This window comes from Sparus aurata, chromosome 10, assembly GCF_900880675.1.
Source record: "Sparus aurata chromosome 10, fSpaAur1.1, whole genome shotgun sequence".
In the NCBI taxonomy this organism is placed as follows: Eukaryota; Metazoa; Chordata; class Actinopteri; order Spariformes; family Sparidae; genus Sparus; species Sparus aurata.
Genome location: NC_044196.1, coordinates 19,272,905 through 19,294,287, shown reverse-complemented (window position 1 = coordinate 19,294,287; position 21,383 = coordinate 19,272,905). Strand labels below are relative to the sequence as shown.

Genomic DNA, 21,383 nt, shown 5'->3' with positions numbered 1-21,383 from the left:
GCATGCTACGATCGCGGCCCAAAGCTCCTGTGCTAACAGTATGAACACCAACACTTCCCCGTTGCTCCGAGCCCCCAATTTGAACAGCTAGCTCCACTGAGCTAATTAGCTAGTGGCAGCTACAGTCATCAGCAGTTAGTGGTTATTCCGGTGCTGCTCCCAATTAGTTCTAAGCATGAATTCACTATGCTAAATTACATATTGCAGCTTTAGGCTAAGCTGCGGGCAAAAACAAAAGTCACAAATGAGACAAAGAGACATTATTACAGCTTAGTGATATATTCCTTATGTATTTACTTTTAAAATAATAGTTCTAATTTTTGAAAACATATGAAGCGATTCACTTTCTTGATAAGTTTAGGAATTAAGTTTTCTGTTCTCCAGGGCCTAGCTTAGCTAGCTCTTACAGGACCGAGTAAAGCAGGTGAAAACAGGTAGCCTGGTTTTTGTTTTTTTACCAAATAATAATAATAAAAAAATAATTTGCCTAAAGCTTGCTAATTGACACACAATATTTTATTTGTTTAGTCTGTAATGCTATCAAAAGAGCAGTTAAGCCTACAACACTCATGCTAACACTTTATGCTAGGACAAGCTAATTTTGTCCAGTGTTTCAGTGTTGGGCTGTCTCTCTTGTGAGCTTTCTTTCGGCACTAAAGTGTAGAAACTAATTGTTTTAAATTCTCACAGGGATATTTTCACTAATATCAACGTGTTATTTTAAGTTATGTTGTTGGTGACGTGTTGTTGCTTTGCCTCAGACAGAGCCTCATTCAGCTGTCTAAAGTAGTACCACCAACATGGCCGCTAGGGGCTTCCACACAGACACACAGTGCCATCATCACCAGACCGACTTCATGCAGCAGACACAGACAAGGCAACACCCGAGGAGAACAAAACCTGGGGTTGTCTGCTTCACAACAGCGGCTAACCAGCGTCAAAACAGCACAATGTAAGGTCTGTGTTTTGTTTTGTTTTTAGCGTCGGCATGTCATGATCGCCCGGGAAGAAGAGGACGTTTTTCTGCGATTTGGTTCAAGATGAGCAGCGTGAGTTGTTTCCTTCATGATGTGAGCCTCTTGTCTCAGCTGATGATTTACGATCGGGATGCAGAGACGATGTTTTCTTGCGTGCTGTACGTCTTTTAACACCATTTGTGCCTTATTTTCTATGTATGCATCCTTCAACGTTAACACATTAATGTGGATAGAGATGCAGGATGCTGCCATCGGGCGCTGCATGTGTTGCTAGGATACTACAGGGATGGGGCTTGATGGGGATCCCTAAGGTGCTGGAGGAATTTTAGGTCAGGACTGAGCAATATCAAGCCTTTAGTGCTAATTTATATCTTGTAATTCTCACAAATATATCCCCTCTTTTTTCAGAAAAGAGAGAGGGATCAGAAGCGGAAGCTGCAGCACTTTCTTAACGACCTGGCTCTTCTTGGATCATTGCAGGTCAGTGAGTACACATGCAGGAAACATGGTGAACAACTACTCCTTGAAAATAATCTCATTTCTGTTGCAGGGCTTTAAATACTTCCAGCCTTGGCTAAGAGGGAAGGAGGAGTTGCTGCTGACAGTCGTTAATGAGGACCTGGTAAGTTTCTGCTGTGCATTTTGTTCAATACCGCGCATTTTCAGTAAAACAAGTGGCAGAAAATACATAAATGACGCTGATCTGCACCTTTCCTTGTGTATTTATAATCGTATCATCAGCAGCAGTCAATCCAGGAAAAGAAAAACCCTGTTCCCCCTCCTCCTGTGTCCCTGTTCTGCAGGGGTGGCGTTCCCCGGGGTTCCTGGTCTCCAGGGCCTCCTCCTACTCCTCCAGCAGCAGCTGTAACAGCAGCGATGTCTCCCCCAGCAGCAGCGCCCCCAGCGTGGACAGCGGTGGCAGCTCGCCCCTGCCCGGGGAGCGTCCGCCGTGTCCACGAGACCACCAGTCGCAGACACACAAGACACAGCCGCAGACTGCCAGGTGATTGGTACATGCGTTTGTGTTGAGTATCAGGGGGGAGCTGCTGATATTTGTGATCTGAAGCTGGGCGGCAGCTTTATGAGGGAGCATCTCGATTGACGTCCATCGGTGCGCCACTTCCTGTCGGTGCGGTGCAGAAACAAAACAGGTTTTCATTAATAGTCGTTTCTTTTCACAAAGAAAAGCGCAGTGTATTTACGTGACAGCAGCTCCTCAAATGAGAGGATTTGCACATTTTCTCAGTTTTATATGATGTTTGTTTAGGGATGTCAAATCTCAGATATATATTTTTTTATGTTTGTATGCTTTATTGTTCAAAATACACATTATTTTTCTCATGCGGCACTTCTATTCATTCATCACCCTCTGTATGAATGCTCCGTTTCAGCGCCTGTCTCTTTAAGCCCCCCCCCCCTCTCCCAAAAGGCCCAGTCCCTGCTCTGATAGGTCAGCTGTGGCAGGCCTGAGAAAGCACCACCCACTGTGTTTCTGCATTGGCTCTGTTGGTGTATTTGCAACTATGGCCATGTGACCTCGTTTCTCTGTGGAGTGTTTTTTTCATTCTTAAACAGTGTTTGTACAGAATCGATTTGTGATCGAGAAGACATGGAAATATCTACAGTATGGGACCTTTCAGGAAATAGTCCTCATGAGGCTTTAAACAACTGCTCCCAGGTGCAGATGTGTGTGTTTGTGCGTGCAGACTAAAGACACAATCCCCATTGATCGACTTCTGTCTTGTGTCCTCAGGGACCCCAGCACTGAGGAGCACCTCCTCCCAGCCTCTCCCAGCGAAAGAGAGATAGCAGTGCCCGTAAGTGCTCCATGCAGACACTTTGAACTCCAGCATTATATCGCCTGCTCCGTCCTACAGCCTCAACTTTGTCCCCCCCCCCTCCCAAAAAAAAAACAGGAGGTGAACTGCACTCTGTTCCTACTGGCCGGCTACGTCAAGTACGGGCGGCCCCACGCCTGGATCCGCTCCAACCACGAGCGGCTGGTCAACATCGGCGGCACCGATTCGATGGTCAAGGACACGCCCATGAAGCTCAAGTCCATCTCGGACTGGCAGACGCGAGGTATGGAAACAATGTGAGGAATCCAAACAGGAGAGAGTTATTGTTTCACTGCACAGATTCAATAATTGCACCATTTTCCATGAGCTAAATCAGACACAGATGCTCGGCTTTAACCGTCTTAGAGACTACTGTGTGGTGGGGATTAGGGTTGTGGAAAAAGCCGGAGGTGCTTTAGTTATATGGACTCGTACAAATGTTTATTACGATTTAGCAATTTTTCCGTCCCGGCACCGATGATTATTTTTCCAGGTATTCGCGTGTGGGACGTCGTCAGCGAGCTGGTGTGCCTGTGCACCGTTCCCTCTCCTTCCAACCCCTTTGCCCTGGACACGCGTTACATCAAAAGCCTTCCCCTCCCTGACCGCTTCCTCGTCACAGGCGCCCTCCTCAACTTCCTGGAGATGTATGTGGTCTACGGGAACCGGGACGAGCTGCACTACGACAAAGGTAGGAAATGTTGGAGTGCAGCAGGGGGCATTTGTTTTTGTCTTTTTTTTCCATTTTTACTTTCATGCTGTCACAGACCGATGCTCAGCACGAATTTGTGCAACAGATTATCTGCTGTTTTTGTGAAGGCCAGCAGGTGGTGCCGTTTAGCCTCATTACAAAAAGGGATCAGACGTGTCTTGCTTTCAGCTCCACACTTGGCTGCGCTTGAATATTAAAAGGCATCTGCAAACGTTTTTTGATCGCTTCCCCTTCTCTTTCCAGTGGTGGAGGAGGTGAAGCCTCTGAGGCGTCTCCACGTACAGTCCCTGCTGGAGTTACAGCGACGCCGGGAGTCCTCCGGGTCGGCCCGCAGTCCAACAGGGCCCAACTCTTCAGGAGAGGAGTGACTGCGATTTGTTGGTGTATGATATACGTGATCTACTCGAAGATGAGACACTTTTGCTGACTTTTTGGGAGGAAAAAAAGAGAAAGCAAATCGGTTCAAATGTGTGAAATCTGTATTGAGGAGATTTATGTTTTATTTTTATCATTTCTTTGTGCTGTGGTGTGTTTAATGTCCCGTATAGCCGCAAGTGCAATGACATCGGAGTGTGTTTATCTAACCTGTAGGAACAAAATGTCAAAAGAGAGCTGTTGTTGCAGCACCGTACATCCCCGTTTGTTGCAATGCCGTTCAGATTGAGCTGCATCTGCATCGCCACTACAGCTCAAAGGTGGTCACATGTGAAAACACTGGAGGAATAACCCTGGGAAGGGCGTCACATGACTGAGATTAAACATCCCAGGACCTCTCTGAATGTCTTGCACTGCCACCCCCGAAACATTCATCCTGCTCACACACACACACGCACACGCCAAAAACTTTTTTCTTCAGGCCAAATATAACAGTTTAAAATAGAGGAGAATCATTCATCGGGGGTCAAAGCTGCAGAAGTTAAAGATGGTTAAATATTTTTCCTCTTGGAAGAGACAGAACATGTGCAAAAGAGCAAAGTCTTGTATAAAAAGTTTTAATATTCCATAAAATACATATTAATTAAATATGTACAGTGACATAAAAACAGTACATTGATAAAATACGCCTTAAAGCAGCCTTAAACCCCTTTTTCTGAGATCAGGGCTGCAGCGTTTTTGTAATTGAAAAGATACACCACGAGTACAAAATGTTAAAAATTGAAACGATTAAAAAAAAAAAAAAAAAAAAAAACCTAGTGGCACATCAGTCAGCAAAAAAAATAAATAAAATAAGGCAACATTTCTAGCTTCGTTTTGGTCTGAGAACACAAAAATGACACATTAATGCTGGCCTCGGGGTGTACCACTAAATCCTCGTCTGCAAACCTTCAGACAGAAATCACCATCATGAGAGCCTGTTATGCAATACTGCACATAAAAATGCCTGTAATAATCAGTCCAACTTCAGTACTTGGGCACCTTTTATGGCCTCGCCAATGTGAACCGAGTCACGGGCTCAGAGCTGAACGCACATTAAAAGCATCCACTGACGAGGCTGCTCAACATGCAAAGTCACGGCTGGACGCCGGGGAGACTTTTAAGAAGATTCACCCAGCCCCCCCCCCCGATTGGAATGCAGGTGCATGGCCGCGCATTCCACACCGAGGCTCCACATGGGAACACAGCGTTCCCAGTGTTCGGACACAGACAGACCCTGCAAGTCATGGCCGAGTGTGTGTGTGTGTGTGTGTGTGTGTGTGTGTGTGTGTGTGTGTGTGTGTGTGTTTTTCCACATAGATGCAAATAATTCAGGATAGGACAGGACAGGTTGGATCCAGGTTTTTTTGGTGCTTGAAAGGAGGATTTTGTTGACCCTGCAGATTCTGCTAGGGTCTGTTTTTTCCAGTTACTCATTATGCAGGTGCTGGATGCCGCTGACCTATTAAAATGTAGAAAATGAAGGAACAACTGATGTGTTCAGGGGTCTGATTTTACAACTGGGACTATGGAAAGCGCACAGATCATTTCCATGACCCTGTTCTTTCCTCTGCATCTTTACGTCAGCGACATCTTGGCCAAAACTGTCAAAGCAGAGACTGAAAGTGTGGTCTTGTCCACCCATTTCAAAGAACAGATGAAAGACATGCATCCTAGTGCCACAGGGTTTAAAAAAAAAAATTAAATAAAATCATCATGACCTGTCATAAATGTCAGTTAAATAAAAATCCGCCTTCAAAATAAAAGCCTTCGTTGTCTTTCCAGTTTGTTTTTTTTTTAAGTCGTCGTCCTTTCATCGCTGTCAGTTCAATCGTCTCTTCCCAGCATTCTCTTCGGTGGCTTCAGAGAACCAAGAAGAGGTGCCCAGGAAATGAGACGTCCGCAAGTGGCCCGCAGCCAGTCACAAGTCCTCACGCAGGTGTTGACAGGCTGAACAAAGGAAGCTGTCAGCGGCCTTTTGTGCTACATCGGGCGCCACTCTCGCAGAAGAAGTAAACTTTGCCGCATCAAAAAAAAACCTTCAAGTCCACGCGCTCACTGATTACATCCTCTCACAAGCAGAGTCCTTGCAAGTCCAAATATGGACTCCCACACTTCAATCCCCCTTTGTCCGTCCTTCTGTCTTGTAATCCCTCCCTAGTCCCGTCAGTGCTGTCATCCTTGAGGTTGTCGTCTGGTGAATGTGTCTCCCCCCCCCCACCCGTGTCGGAAGGGTTAAGGCCGGGGTTCAGTTCCAGTTGTCGGAGGCCGATCCTCTCCTGCTGATGGCTCTGAGGGGGCTGCGAGACACTGAGCCCCTCTTCTTCCAGCGAACTGAAAAAGGAAAAAGACAGCGAGTCAGTTGTGCTAGCCTGGCAGCTGCAAATGAGCATCCAACCAACCCCACTTGTTTGCCCGAGCGAGGCTATCATTTACGTCTACCGACATCAGCACTTGGTTTTCATCGCTTTCCCTGGATGTGCTTGCTTCAGCATTACCTTCAGAAATGTTATCTTTCTAAACAGCCAGGAGAGCAAGAGAGGAGAATGTGATAAGGACTATGCATCAGGGAGGTGGTTCATTAGTCATGCACCATTAAAAGGGCAGTTTGCTTTGGAACGACTGTTTGAAATTGAAAATATAATCGTAATGAAGAAAAAAAAGCTAACTGGCCTAGCTTAGCATATACCAATATATTTAATCAAAGATGTAGTTATTAAACTGGGTCGTAACTGTAAGAGTCACACCCAAATGGAATAGCGGGGAAACCGCTAACTGCTGCAAACTGTAGCTACTGTTAGCTCAGTTGGCTGTGCAGCTAGCAGTCTGGACTGGGAGTTCGGGGACTCAGCGATGTGTTGACGTTTCATCTCACCTTTTCCCAGACTGGCGGGCAGCGTGGAGCTCTTCGTGTTGGCGGGAGAGTTGGACGACTCCTCCACCCGTTTGGCCTTCACCTCTCCCGGCTGCAGCGTGGCCGAGCCGTCCTGCTGCCAGTCGCTCAGCGCCCTCTGGAACGAATGTGCCAGACAAGCAGTCATGTCTTTCGCCCTCTCCGCCCGGCTGCACCAGAACACTCGACACTGCAGCTGCTGCCCGTGATGTTTGCAGATGTACAGGAAGACGTTTGGCCGGTTGACGTCCGCGGCACAGTACGCAATGTCCTGCAGGTACGTCTTGGTGAGCTGCCGACCCGTGCTCAGCTCCTTGACCTCGACGTATCTCGGTCGCACCACCAAGGCGTGATCTTTACTCAGCTTCTTCCCGTTAGCAATACCTTCCAGCAAGTGGCTGATAGCGTCCTGCGCCTGCTCCCGATCTAAAGAGAAGATTTTCTCGGTTCCCAGGTAGTGGACCTTGAAGAGAGGGTCGCCGTGGGATAAAGACTCCGTGCGGTCACGCCGAAATCGGCGACGTAGCGCCGCGGGAGAGTTCTTGAGGGTCTGCATGAGGTGGAAAGTGCTGAGGGACATGGTGCGCTTCAGGCTGGGTTTGGAGGGAACTGTAGCTGAGGTGTATCTGCCAGTGGCCAGCTGGTCCTCTTCAGAGCCTCTCCCACTCTTCCACCTTTCTTCTATAAATGGAGCGTAGTTGCATCCACTGCTTTTATCTGAAACGAGACAGATACAGACATTGACGTTAGCGGATCCATTCTAAGGAGGCCCGAACGCTCGAGCGAGGCAGACGCTTGATCTTTGCTCCGAGTTAACAGAGGACTTTCTCAGGTGTGAAGCAACTCCTCGTTTGTTACAGGTTTTGTGCAATCTCATGCTTTCGCCGCCTCGATGAGGGGGGGAAAAAAAAAACTCAGTCAGCACAAGTTGTACCGCAGCTTGGAAAAACAAAAGGCCACCAAACAGGATCAGTTACAAATGTGACGCATTCAGTGAGGAATATTCATTTACCACAGATGCCAGCACATTAAATATTTACGTTCAGGTTTGACTCGGGCTTTGTCCTCACCGCAGTGGAGCATTATGAGACGCACAAACACCATTAAGAACTGGAGACGTGCCAAAATAAATTTAAAAGGTTACTGTAACACACAGAAAGATCACTCATATCAGCGTGTTAGTTACTGGAGGACTTGAGAGGACTTCTGTGACCTCGCTACCTCGAGTCTTATGCAACCTCTACATTTTTTCACCCATTGTCTCCCAACCTACAAACCCACAGAACCGCCTGGTCTCCATTGTGTCAAACTTTGTTTTTTCCCCTTTCTCTTTTCTCGGCCATTCTCTCAACATCCGAGCTCCGTCCTCAGAAGTGAGTTGCAGAGAGAACCACCGACTGTTCCAAGGTGGTGGGGCCCATTGTTAGTCGGCCCCGCTGCGCAGGAAACAGCTTTGCATTCCCCCTCCTAAATATTTCTCCTGCAAACAATGGCATGCTTGTGTGAGTGTGTCACATCGCAGAAGGGGATGCGAGATGACCTAGAGGCTGGGCAGACCCGGGACATGCACACACACAGCTACACGTGTGGGTCACAAACATGCACACACAGATAAGCATCTGATTTGCATCAGCCCGCTGGCTTTCTCCGTCACAACGCGCAACACAAATCGCAGTAATCGGAAACAAACACAAATCAAAATTTGCATCCACGTTAGACCTCACACGCTGTTGCCTTATTTTGATGCGTGTAAACACCTGTCAACTGGGCAAAGAGCCGTCACATCCAAACGGTGCATATCTGCTTGTAGTTTGACCTGAACACGTCAAATATATGGGGGGAAACACAAATTCAAAAGACTGTCAACTAAAAGTCAACATTAAGGATCCAGGATGCTCTTCAAAAGGCAGAGCTTACATGAAACATACACGTGAAGGAAGTTGTGTTCACCCGATTTTTAAGGCAATCAATGGATGGCAATGGTAAACTAAGTCAGATATTCAAAATTTGTAAGCCGAATTAACCAGCAGAGCCTGGTGATTATTTCATCAGCTCACAAAATATGCTGAGCGATGTACAGTCTGAGGAATAAGAGGGATAACTTTAACATGGAAGATTTGCGAGTGAGGTTCCAGGATGCACTTCACAAGGCAGCGCTTACATCCAAACCACACGTGAGGAAGTTCATTTGATCTCAAAAAGCAATCAACGGATGGCAACGGATGGCAATGGCAAACTGAGTCATGTACTCCTTCTTCTAATGCCGAATTGACAAAAAGAGCCAAGTGATTAATTGAAAAGCTCACAAAAGTAAACCGAGCGATGTATAGCGACAGGAATGAGCGGGGTAACTTTAAAACGAGAGGATTTGTGAGTGAGGTTCGGCGAGCGCCCGAGGCGTCCCGAAAAAACTCCACACTTGAGGGCATGGGCAACTGCCAGACTGCCAAAAGCCACAAAGATTTCTCGGTAGATTTTACGAATACGAAATTGGACACTGATTTAAACATCATGTAGGTGTTCTATTCAAATAAGTTCATAAATGACTCTTACCTGGCCACAGTTTCATGCAAACGACGTCGCCGTGCGCCTCAGGTGAACCGCAGAGTCCCGTGATCCTTCCAAACACACGGGGCAGGTGGAGGTTCCGCACGTCCGAATGCAAAACAAGCCGGGGCTGTCAATTTCATATAAAAGAAAAAAAATACCCGATTAACCGACCGGTATCGACAAACTCCCTGGCTTAAAAAACGTCAGGTCTCGGGGATCCTCGTGCGTAAAATACGCGCCAGTGAGACGTGTGCGGCAGTGTGGTGTGAGAGGGTTTTATGTAGGACAGGACTGAATCACTCTCTCCCGTCTCTGCTCTCTCTGTGTATGTGTGTGAGGTGAGTGAATCAGACCGCCCGTGGGAAGAGCGTTTTAAAACAGCGTAGGCGCGAGCTCGTCACACGCGTGGCCGCGCACTTGCGTCTGTGGCTGCAGGAGGGCTGGTTAAGGGTGCGCGCGGAGGGAGGCGATGATTTACAAGAGACCGAGGAGGTTTTCACTAGCTGGCAGGATGGGTAACAATTAACTAACATGCAGTCTCTTTACTGGAACTGGTGTTTTCAGGAGATTTATGGCGTTGTATCTCATTTGTGTACATATTTACGCACACATTTAAAGCTGCACTATGTAATAGAATAGAATAGAATAGAATAGAATTACTTTAATGATCCCAGACTGGGAAATTATTTTGTAACAGCAGTAGTGGAGTAGTAGTAAGTTTTGGGGAAGAAATTTCAGGAGGGATTTGAATGTTTTTTTTTTTTTTTTTTTGTTTGTTTTTAATGCCTAAACCATGTAAATAACCAAACTGACTGACTTTAAAGGACACATAGTTCCATACTGTTTAACGTTTTTTGTATGTGGCGGACCCTGCCACCTTTCTAGCTTCAAACAGCCTTCTGGGGACCTTATTTTCCTCTGAGACCAGCTTGTTTATTCAGTAATGGAGATGAAAAATATATGACTGAGTTTGTATTATAACCTCATTTATATTGTTAATATAAACATTCTGAGCATGGTGCCCCTTTTACTCCTGTATAGTCTCTTTTATTAGCTTTAAAGGTGCACTTTGTAACTTTCTTTAATAAGAGTTTTGGTTATTTAGCCCTATATTTTTTAACTTTAGGACTTTTATGATCTTTTCGTTCTCACCCGACCATAACTAAAAATATAAGCTTGTTTTGCGCTAATCTAGTGTAAACATATGGCTTTAAGTAGGTCTAAAAACTCATGTTAGCTCTTGCAAACTGCTACTCCGTGTATCAAGGGCTCTGTCTGTCTTTATTGGCCTGTAAAAAAAAAAGAAAGGTGCACAGTGTCCCTTTGAGATTGTAAAAAAATCAGAAATATGATGTTTACACACGACTCCATACTAAAGTGACTCAAGTAATTTGGTTCAAGGCTCAGGCAAGTCATTTCCTCTTCAAAATGAGTCCTTAGATAAGACAAGTCAAGTCTTATGTGCAGTAGAATCCGGTCATATAAAGAGAAAAGACAGGTACCAGTACCAGTCTTATGATGATATTATTGGTCAATCTATGTATCCTGTTTAAAATAACTTGAATTTGTATTATAATTATTGGTATTAAGTGAAATAAATGTATTCAAACAGTGGGGAAAAAACTTAATAAAGACTTATTTATCTCTCAATTTCTTCTCAATCAAATATTTTTCTGTCTCCATGATTCCTAATCGGTGAAATACTGAAGGCCAGAGTAAAAAAAATAAGCTAAAAACCTGAACTGAAAACCTAAAATGCACACAGACAAGACATTTGAGTCTACATTACATCAAACTCGAGTCTTAATTGATTAATTTTCTATCAAGTCAACTTGCAAGCCCAATGGATGGCTATTTGGTATGTTTTGGAAACTTTGCAATCTCTACTAGAATTTAATACAAAGTAAAAAGTTGGTTTTTGGTAAATGATATTTAATTTCCTCATATATTTTCACGCACAAGACCGATGACAATATGTAAAACGTAGGCTATATCTAAAAATACATTAGCTGTCATTGATTCAAAAGTGCATACGACTGAAAGTTTCGCGTTTCACTTTCTGCAAGTACAATACAGGGGTGAAGAAAACATCTGAAACCCACTACCTTTCATTACCGTCGCATTGCGTCACAGCCCGTCTCTAATGGGGATCGCTGGCCTCAGATCTGCTCCGAGTGTTTTTTCTGGGGGCATTTTGAACAGTGGCAGAGGGGAAAACCTTAAACGGTTCCATGTGTGTACGCGCCTGTGCATCTGTACGTGTGTGTGTGTGGCTGGGTGTGCCTGACATGGGGAAAACAGTAGGGCCCCTGTTTCTTCTGGGTTTGGCCCAATAGCAGTTAAGTTCTGAACGTCACACTCGCCTCAGTGCCTCGCAGGACACACTGGAACTATTCTTGGGGCACCGGTGACATAATGGAGCATCTCAGGCAGGCCCGCCGCCCTCCCTACGTATCTCACAACGGGCAGCAAGAACACAGTCAGCATCCAAACTGTGGCATAGGCAGGAGTGCAGCTGGGGTTCTTGTTGAGGCACGTCGCACTGGAGATACAGTCTATTCGGTGATCCTATTGAGAGAGCCATTCAGTGAGTGCCTGCATGGAACGAGGTTTTAGATTGCCCACTTGATTGGTGGAGATTATAGTGGTCAGCAGTATGGAAATGCTGGGAACTTTACATGTTTAAGCCCCCTTGTAACATTCCCTGCTTGTTATTTATCCATATGTTACAGGCAGTAAGGTCGAAGTTAGCATTCAAAGCATTGCATAGGCCGGAGTGCACCTGCAGTTCTTGATGAGGCATTGGAAAGCAGTAGAGAAAGTGCTGGACATAGGGCTGGACAATGTAGCCTTAAAATAGTAAGCCTATTGCAATATTTTAAGGATTTATCCAGTGGCAGACTCAGAATATTTAAGAGTCGGGTGGAAAAAAAAGAAGAAGGGCCCCCGGGAAACACAGAAAAGCCACTGCAAGGGCACCCGAGAGGGCACTTAATCATGTTTTATCTACCACTGTGTTTTTTTCAAACACTTGGTTGTTCGGCGCGCTAAAACGCTACAATAGGCTAATCTATGAAAGGAAATAATGGCTGACCACTGCTGAGTGGATTGCTATGAATTTTTGTAGAGATGTTCATGGTCCCCAGAGGATACACCCTCCGGATTTTGGTGACTTTTTCTCTAGCACCACCATGAGGTTGAAATATCTTTACAGATATCAGATGGCATGTGATTAGATCTTATTGTGCCACCGTGAGATTAAAATTTACGTTTCGGCAAAATGTCTCGATCTGTTCCGTAAAAGTGTAATAACTTATACATATCATTATTGGTTAAAAATCTGAACCCCTCCTCAGTTGGGTTTATGACAAAAGCTGACAATCCAAGCTGCATGTCGCATTAAGTGCTAATTAGCCAAATGTTATCGTGCTAACAGACTCAACAATGCCGTTGAACATGCTGGACATTATAGCCTAGCTGCAGAATACATCAGCTCGTGTGTTGACAAACTAAACAAAGACAGCCTCACAGAGCTGCTTGCAAGAGTTTTGAGTCAAATCAGGATCATTAAATGTCCAGCCCTTAGACAGAGAGCAGTGTTTTTTTATGCTCCACATTAGCCACAGCACATTATTATCAGTGGGTGCGCCACGATTACAGGCACACCCAATTGTTCAGAAACTAGGCTAATTGGCAGCCATTAATTCAAATGTCTTGCCTCGCGACTTGACTGAAACCAACAAGTTTACAAACCCTCTCAGGAAGCTATTACATGTCATTGTGGAGAAACAAAGACAATATCTGACTTCAGCAGAAGCCAGGGTTCAAAGCAATTTCCGGTTCAAGAGAGCACATTATGTCAAAAACCACTCCTTGGATGGCCGACACAGTTCACAGTTGAGCTGGGAGGAAATTTGGGGATTTTGAGGAACAAAATGCCTTTAACGAAGGAAAAAAGGCAACTTTTGTTGATGCGTTGAGCTTTTGATGTATGCTAAAGATATGGAGGAACTGACCAAGGTTATGTTATTACAACTCTTGTGAATCGCACAGTCAAGGGGCTCTGTTCCAAGAAACTGGTCTACTGAATGATCTGGTACTCTCTGCTTCTGAGAACAGCGGCCTGTTTTTTCACAGGGTCGTCACCTCTTTTGTCATACAGAGTCTTGAGAAGCTGAACAGGGATGCAACGCCGCTACTGGAAATTTAGGAAGTAAAATGACACAATATGGGCTGCAATCTATTCATGGCACAAATGTTTTATGCTCAGTTCTCTTTTTGGAAACTGCTGCAAATCAAATGTTGCTGGCATTTACTGATTTATATCTGCAGTACCCAGGCTTGTCAACAATGAGGGCAGCGTTCCAGTTTGATATCGCTGAGTTCTATTGAAGCACAGCGTACATTACAACCTGTCCACAGGACCATTATAACCTGTGCTATCAAAGGCATGTTTGAACTTTTACCTTCATGTGATAATTACAGGAACTGTCAATCACTTTTTTGCCGTGTGAATGGCTCTGCCAGTCTATTTGCAGGTCGGTCCAACAACTGGTCCAGACTAAAAATATATCTACACCTATTGAATGGATTGTTATTGAACGTTTATGTGGACAATCATGGTTCCTAAGGGATGAAGCTTCCTGACTTTGATTTCCCAACGCTTGATTTTGTTATAAATTTGACAATCAAAAAGTTGCTTGTTTTTCCTCCTGTTATCCCTCATCTTCTTATTTGGTGTCATCATCATCAAAATTTTGATTTGTCCAACACTTTTTTATGGGGATTATGATCTTGTACCTGAAAAAATGTTTCATTGATGTTGCTTTGTGTTTGGTTCTATGTAGCAAAAGCCATGCTAGCATGCTAAATTAAGATGTGACCATTATACACATAATTAAAGGTGTAATATGTAAAATTTTCGTTGAAAACAATCAAAAATTGACAAAAATATCAACAAAATGTGAAGAAATACCAGTTTCACCATTATGACATTGATGTGTTTTGTGCTGCAGATATAACTACTGAAGTTAGCATGCTAACCAGGTAGCCTAGGTTGGTTGAAAGCCCCTGTGCTAGCATTAAAATCAGTGCTCTGAGCTCTCAGTACAGAAGGCTAGCTGCACGGCTTCCAACGCAGCTGAACACACTAAACATATTTGTTCCCGACCTCGTCCGAGTCTCTCCAAACGCTTCAGACATCCAACGGTTGGGCCAGTGTGTTCCTGCCTTAATTTACATGTTGCACCTTTGAAATTATAGATGAGAAGAACTGTATGTAATAAATGTGAGCATGATAAAATGCTAACATTAGCATGTAGATTTGTCCAATAATCTGCTTTATCTAGTTTCATTTTGTGTTTAGTGCTAATATGCTAAATTAAGTTAGCGCGCATAGCTGTAGACTCTCAGTCTTGTTAGAATATGTAGGCCTACTTAACAAATTAATAGGTGATTCAGGATAGGTTTTCTCATACATATATAAAGCAAATAAATAATATATCAACAAATAAACTATTGAAATACTTCACAGCCTAGAAGGTACTATGGCTATTTTTGTAAAACATGATACAACATAGTATGCAGCTTCCAGTTTTTAGTCTTTGTTGTTTCTAGGATTAAATCTTTTGTATGATTTTATTTTACCAACAATTGTTATGCAACTCTTTAAGTCTCCATTCCCGTTAGATTCTGATCTTCTGGCACGTCTTATCTGTCTCACGTTGTCTGTCCGTCTGTAACTCATTGCTACTGATACATGTCTACCAGAACATTCTCAAGATTAGATTTTGTCATGTTTTGTTGTTTTTGTTGCCACTTTTAATTCTTACTCCCAACAAGTATTGCAGCATAACTTCTAACTGTGTAGCTACAGTTGGCTCGTTAGCTCAGCTAGCCATGCAGCTAGCCAGACTCCCACAGCACAGGAGCCTTGGACTGTCGGTAGAAAGAGGTTTTCCAGGCCTGGGGGCTAGCTGGTTAGCATGCTAACTTTAGGAGATATCTCTTCAACACAGTGCATAGAACTAATTTCTTTCCATTTTTTTGATAACTTAAGTGACTTTTTGAACACATATTGCACCTTTAATGTCAATCTCCAAAGCAGCATATGAAAAACACATAGACAGGACAACAAAATCATAAATACAGTACCATTATTATCCTCAATATATTAATCTGAAGAAAATTTGAATCTTATTTAGGCTTTCCTAGTGTAAAATCCGGTCTGAACAAAACATTTGAGCAATAATCATATATCATCATTGGTGTCCAAAACCCTTAAACTTCCTCTACAATCTGCCAGAAGCATCACAGTGTTTTTCCAGCCTCCAACATCGTTTCTTGTCACGCTAGCTGTGTTGTTTCTTTACACGAATGCCACACACAGATTACTGTATGTCCCATCAGACTGTTCACCTGTAAAGGGAAGTTGGATGAGGCGGGGAAGATACGAAAACAGGAATGGCAAGTGTAGATTTACGATCGCTCTGCTCTGTTCTCAAATATTTGCCACAATAGAGAACACGATAGGAGGGGTTCTGGCTTGTTGTTGTTGCCGGTGTGCGGTATGACAAGTATGACAAGTGTGTTAAAGTGTCATCCAATGTAGGTTTCATAATCCACGCAAAGGTGTGTTGCACAATATAATCTATGGCTGTTATGTGTTCGGATCGTGAACATGACTCTGGCTTTTTCCAGGACAAAGTAATGGCTCGTTCACTGGAAATGTCATAAACAACGCTGGCGTTTCGCTGATTTGGTGCTCAGCAGAAACATGTCATAACCTGTGTTCTGAAGAATACAGAAAATACACGATGTTGACAGTGCGACATGTGAACACTTGACCCCACGCTTGATTTTGCATGCTTTCGTGCGCTTGACCTGCTGCAACAGGCAACAGCTGCTCTTCCAGTGAAAGTGGCCGGATTTAATTATGTAAATTCCTTGTCTTTCTCCACTCCCGGGTGACACCTTCCTGAACAAGTACAACAGGCGGCCTCTGGTTTCACAGGAGGAAATGGCTCGGTTACTCAAAAGAGAAGTCATAGGTGGGGGGTTCATTGTGTCTGTTGGCCTCAAAGTCAGGTTTTCCTGTTATTCGTACAATAAAATTCGAAGGAATCAAATCTGAGAAACAATGCTACAGAAGGAGAAAAATAAGTAAAATAGACTGGAAATTCTGAAGCACTTTGGGGAATTTTTTGGGGGGGGATTTATGAACACTTAAGAACCTGCATTATCTCACACATACATCCCATTTTTTGGCTGCAGCCCAGGCTTTTGATGTCTTATTACAGTAAAGCTGTAAGGGAGAGGCGGTTTCCTCAGGATGTTGCCACAGATGCTTCTGTGCTTGTGTGTGTGTTCGGAGTTTAGAAGCATTTCGCAAGCTGCTGGTTTTTGTGGAAATACAGGAATTTGTAGGGTCGATGCACAACCCCCTTTGTTTATTTTTTTGCTACTGTTAGCAATCTCTGAACAGAAGAGGGTGTTGGCTAGGTAAACACCGCAGAGATGGGGGGATTAAAAAAAAAATCTTTGTTGTATTTTTAGGATCTGTGCATTGATAAAAAAAAAAAAAAAAAAATGTCATCTCATAACATCTCCAATCAGGCCAACAGAATTCATAATAAATGTCCTTAGAGCCTGGAGTTTCAAATTCCTTAATTTTTAGCGACACTAGCAGTGTAGCTTAGAGACAAGTTCGGTCTGTCTGTTGGCCGAATAGTTGTCTAATATTTTGGATTCTAACCAAATAGCCATTCCATTCTCAGTTGTAATTATGTGTTCCATGCAGGTTTCCGACTTGTAAATAGCATTCATGTCACATTCAAGACGTAACTCAACCCAGTTTCACGGAAAAAAGTGAAATAGTGACTGAATGTCATCCATTGGATTTGTGTACATAGGCATGAATAGTTAATTTTTAAGAAGTGGCAATCCGTCAAATGCATGTGCCAAACAAAAGGAAAGAGCATTTCAACAAGGTAACTACTGACTGCTGCTAACAGCAGTTAGCATACGATCAGCTGTTAGCATTTTATCCTTCTATCCTCGTTAGTATAGTGGACAGTATCTCCGCCTGTCACGCGGAAGACCGGGGTTCGATTCCCCGACGGGGAGGTAACTTTTTAATTTTTTTTAAACCAGCTATTTATGATTGACCTGTTTCCAATCAGATTAATTCAGATTCAGATTCAGATCAATCGTGGTCAAGATTTAATTTGTCTAATATTTTGGATTCTAACCAAATAGCCATTCCATTCTCAGTTGTAATTATGTGTTCCATGCAGGCAGGGTTGGGAGGGTTACTTTAAAAATGTAGTCCGATACAGTTACTAATTACCTGTTAAAAAATGTAGTCAGTAACGTAATCCAAGTACCACAATATTAAAATAATGTAACTTGATTACTTTAAGCTACTTTTGGATTACCTCAATACACATGCAAATAAAGACTTCCTCTGAGGAACACATAAAGCAAATTAAAAATGTAATTAATTGTAAGGTATGTTAGATTTATTCAGTTTTATTCCTTGCCTACTTACTATTCAGCTGTATTCAAGAATTACATCACATATTACAATAATAATAATAATAATAATAATAACAATAATAATGGTAGTAATTATTATTAGTGTTATTGTAACTACTAGGCCTATTTCTAGTAATAGCAGTAGTAAAACGCCCCCACATATAGGATGTGTGTCACTTATTTGTCCCCCAAAATTGCCCATACAATTTCCTAATATAATCATGCTATTTAAATACCTTGTTGTGATCTAAGTGTTAGTGACCCATTTCAGTCACTGCAGGTTTTTCAGGAAATTTTATAACGTACAAGCCTCACAAGGTGGCAGCAGCTACATCTCAAGTGCCTATGGGGCCCTCGAAAGTCAACGAGTTTTCCACGATGAAGTCCGTGCAAATGTTTCACAATAAAAGCCTACTGAGCTATTTATGCTAGAGGACTTTTAATTTGAGACGGACACAGGAAGTGTTGAGTTTGTATTGACAATGTAATGTCTTCATTTTAAAACGGGAGCGAACCAAAACGATTCTTCAAAACTACCAAAAAACCTAAACACGCACCATCCCGGTCACCAGCAGCACCACCCACAGACCCAGTAGTTGTACCTAGTAGCAGCAGCAGCAGCAGCAGCAGTAGTTGAAACAATGACAGCCCGAGCCTGGTTAGCAGGCCAACTAATGTTAACTTTAGCTAACCGAATTTCTGTGTAGCTAGCTAACGTTCGCAGTTTCGCTTACCATCAAATGTTTCTTTTAATTAGATGTGGAGTCCTTGGACGATGGCAGTGTGTGCACAGCTGGGAGGCATAGCTTGCACTGTACAGTGATGTTGTCCCCTCTTACTTCTTTAGAAACAAAGTAATGGCGAAATTTCCACGCAGTGGAACGCATTTTTTTCCCTCTAGCGCTGGAGTCCATAATGAGCCCCCTGGCTTCACTTGAGAGCAGAGCGTCGTTGTGAATGACTTGTAGTGAACTGTAGTAATGTGTGCGCGCGTGCATATGGCATTGCCGCATTGGCAAGTGTTAGATTAATTCATTCACATTTATTAATCATTCATCATCATATATTTTAATTGTAATCCAACTAATAATCCCATTTTTTTTCCAGATGTACCTGTAATCTGATTACGTCTTTTTTTCTGTAACTGTAACGGAATACAGTTACTGCTTTTTTGTATCCTAATTACGTAACGCCGTTACATGTAGTCCGTTACTCCCCAAGCCTGCATGCAGGTTTCCAACTTGTAAATAGCATTCATGTCACATTCAAGACGTAACTCAGCCCAGTTTCACGGAAAATCGTGAAATAGTGACTGAATGTCATCCATTGGATTTGTGTGCATAGGCATGAATTGTTAATTCTTAAGAAGTGGCAATCCGTCAAATTCATGTGCCAAACAAAAGGAAAGAGCATTTCAACAAGGTAACTACTGACTGCTGCTAACAGCAGTTAGCATACGATCAGCTGTTAGCATTTTATCCTTCTATCCTCGTTAGTATAGTGGACAGTATCTCCGCCTGTCACGCGGAAGACCGGGGTTCGATTCCCCGACGGGGAGGAAACTTTTTTATTTTTTTTTAAACCAGCTATTTATGATTGACCAAAAAACTCTAGTACACATATGTCTTTTTGCCCAAACGATTGGCCTCCCTATTAACACGAAGATCCAGGACTAGATTTATGTGTTTGTCACGTGTTCCTTATGTGTGGCTCAGGGGTGAATTCAGCATATTGTAATTTGGAAGTTTGCTGGTTCAATTCTCCACCATCCCCTGGTCTGCATATCAAAGTATCCACTGAACCCCAAAGTGCTCCTGATGTACTGGTCAGCACCTTGCATGGCAGCCACCACCAACAGTGTATGAATTACTGTAAGTCACTAAATTCCCTAAAATGTAAATCTCAGGAATGTCTTTGACATAAGGTCAAAACTGTTACTTATTCACGTTTGTTGATTTTTTGATAACTGTCTTTATTGTTTTTTCAGAAAAGTCAACATTTGCACAGTAGTTGCACTTTGGGTTGGGGTTTCCAAAAGAAGCATAAACAGTGTACGTACATGAACAGCAACCAAAAAAAAGGCAATCAAGCAAAATATGAAGAGAAGAGAGAGCAAACAACAAACAAACACATACAGAAAATAAATTAAAGGAAAAGAAAAGAAAGAAAGAAAAGAAAAAGTGGTATCTTTCTCTGCTTTTGAAGGTTTTAAGCTACATTTTTTACATATTGCACCTTTAACAGCACAATAGGTGCTTTCTATTAGCCAGATTACATTCTGGCACTCCATGGGAAAAAGTTTGTCCACCCCTGCTTCAAACTCTCAGTCCCAGTTCCTCTACTAACTTGCACCTGATATCAACGACAACAGTTGAATGGGGGACGCATTTAGAAAGTTTATGTGTCCAAGTTGAACACCTTCCATATCTGGAACGTGCTAATCTGTGCGCTCACCTGTGTGCAAATACACAACACAGCCTCACGCTCGCGCTGCGGCCCCCGAGGCTTGTGGGAGCAATATTACATTTTCAAACAATTCAGAAGTCCTGGATGTTTGCGGTGGCAACAGGTTAACACGTAAATCGGTGTTGTCTGTAAACTGGATTGACCTCAGCTCGGGCCTGCCCGGAAGGCGCGGACCTGGCATCAAAAAAGGGAAACGCAGGTGCTCATCAGCCGGAAAGAAATATGAGGTCTGTAAATAATACTTGTGAAAGGAGCAGGTACATTAAATGACACAGATGATACCCTTGCCAGTATCTTCCAGAAAGTGAACCCGCTCCAGAAAAAGAAAAACTGCCTTTTCCTTCCCGGAGAGGCCGGCCGCTTATCTATCTTTCCCGAAAGTGTACCTGCAGTGTTTGTTGTTTAATCTTCTACTGCATGCCCCCCCACCCGGGTCCCGCGGTGAGCAAGTGGCCGAGTGACCTGATCTTCACGGGAATCACATGACTCAGACCGTCTGAGGGCAGTCAGGAGAGGCAGGCCCGGCCAATAAAACAACAGAAAACAAAAAAGCAACATCTGCCTGCCCGACCGCTTCCACACACAGATGTCCTAATAAGGCATGTTAATGGGGCCCGTGTGGAGCAGAGGGAATGACACGGTGTCTGCCTTTTTCCCTGCTATCTTTACAGGAGGGTTGCGTCAGCCTGCTGATGAGCTAATTTCCCTTTTTTTTTTTTCTCCCCCCCCCGTCTTTGTCAGACTTAGATAGCTGTTGGTTTAGGTATCACACGAGACGGCCAGACAGGAGGATGGGTTCGTCTGGGGGAATTCCTTTTATCACAAGGATCAGTTTCGAGCTCTGTAATGTCTCGAAGTAGGCCGTTATTTCAGCGTTTCGCAGCAGGAAACATAACGCCAAAGAGAGACCGACTGGTTATGTAACAACCTACAAAAAAAGTCAAAAATGGGAGTTTTCATGTTTTCTCTTGCGGCCGCTGTATTCCCAGAGTGAGCTA

The 21,383-nt window shown here is 43.5% G+C and overlaps 2 protein-coding genes and 2 non-coding genes across 5 annotated transcripts; 3 read left to right on the top strand and 1 right to left on the bottom strand.

Annotated features, from left to right (window-relative positions):
* Positions 1-392: 392 nt before the first annotated feature.
* On the top strand, positions 393-4,721 carry LOC115589639 (uncharacterized). Its single transcript, XM_030430672.1, has 8 exons — positions 393-1,049; positions 1,386-1,457; positions 1,528-1,599; positions 1,781-1,980; positions 2,731-2,794; positions 2,894-3,059; positions 3,309-3,506; positions 3,771-4,721. The coding sequence occupies exons 1-8, from the start codon at positions 1,041-1,043 to the stop codon at positions 3,893-3,895; spliced, it is 906 nt and encodes a 301-aa protein (XP_030286532.1). The 5' UTR covers positions 393-1,040; the 3' UTR covers positions 3,896-4,721.
* On the bottom strand, positions 4,702-9,756 carry LOC115589640 (low density lipoprotein receptor adapter protein 1). Of its 2 annotated transcripts, none has more exons than XM_030430674.1 (3): positions 9,388-9,756; positions 6,817-7,551; positions 4,702-6,275 (listed from the first exon to the last, which is right to left on the bottom strand). In XM_030430674.1, the coding sequence occupies exons 1-3, from the start codon at positions 9,401-9,403 to the stop codon at positions 6,190-6,192; spliced, it is 837 nt and encodes a 278-aa protein (XP_030286534.1). In that variant the 5' UTR covers positions 9,404-9,756; the 3' UTR covers positions 4,702-6,189. The 2 variants fall into 2 exon arrangements, with proteins under 2 accessions (XP_030286534.1, XP_030286533.1); XM_030430673.1 differs by lacking the exon at positions 9,388-9,756 and adding an exon at positions 7,875-8,434.
* A 7,680-nt stretch (positions 9,757-17,436) lies between these two features.
* On the top strand, positions 17,437-17,508 carry trnad-guc (transfer RNA aspartic acid (anticodon GUC)). Its single transcript has one exon. It is a non-coding gene; the product is annotated as a tRNA-Asp (tRNA).
* Positions 17,509-19,405: 1,897 nt separating this feature from the next.
* trnad-guc (transfer RNA aspartic acid (anticodon GUC)) lies at positions 19,406-19,477 on the top strand. The gene has a single exon. It is a non-coding gene; the product is annotated as a tRNA-Asp (tRNA).
* Positions 19,478-21,383: the final 1,906 nt, after the last annotated feature.

What these genes read in the sequence shown, in the direction of transcription:
- LOC115589639 (XM_030430672.1), top strand. An exon ending in CTCTTCTTGGATCATTGCAG is followed by an intron (nt 1,458 to 1,527) that starts GTCAGTGAGTAC and finishes TTTCTGTTGCAG; the next exon opens with GGCTTTAAATACTTCCAGCC. An exon ending in CTCGGACTGGCAGACGCGAG is followed by an intron (nt 3,060 to 3,308) that starts GTATGGAAACAA and finishes TTATTTTTCCAG; the next exon opens with GTATTCGCGTGTGGGACGTC.
- LOC115589640 (XM_030430673.1), bottom strand. Translation starts at nt 7,938, where the DNA reads ATGGTGTTTGTGCGTCTCATAATGCTCCACTGCGGTGAGGACAAAGCC. An exon ending in AGCCCGAGTCAAACCTGAAC is followed by an intron (nt 7,552 to 7,874) that starts GTAAATATTTAA and finishes GTCTCGTTTCAG; the next exon opens with ATAAAAGCAGTGGATGCAAC. An exon ending in GCCCGCCAGTCTGGGAAAAG is followed by an intron (nt 6,276 to 6,816) that starts GTGAGATGAAAC and finishes TTCCTTTTTCAG; the next exon opens with TTCGCTGGAAGAAGAGGGGC.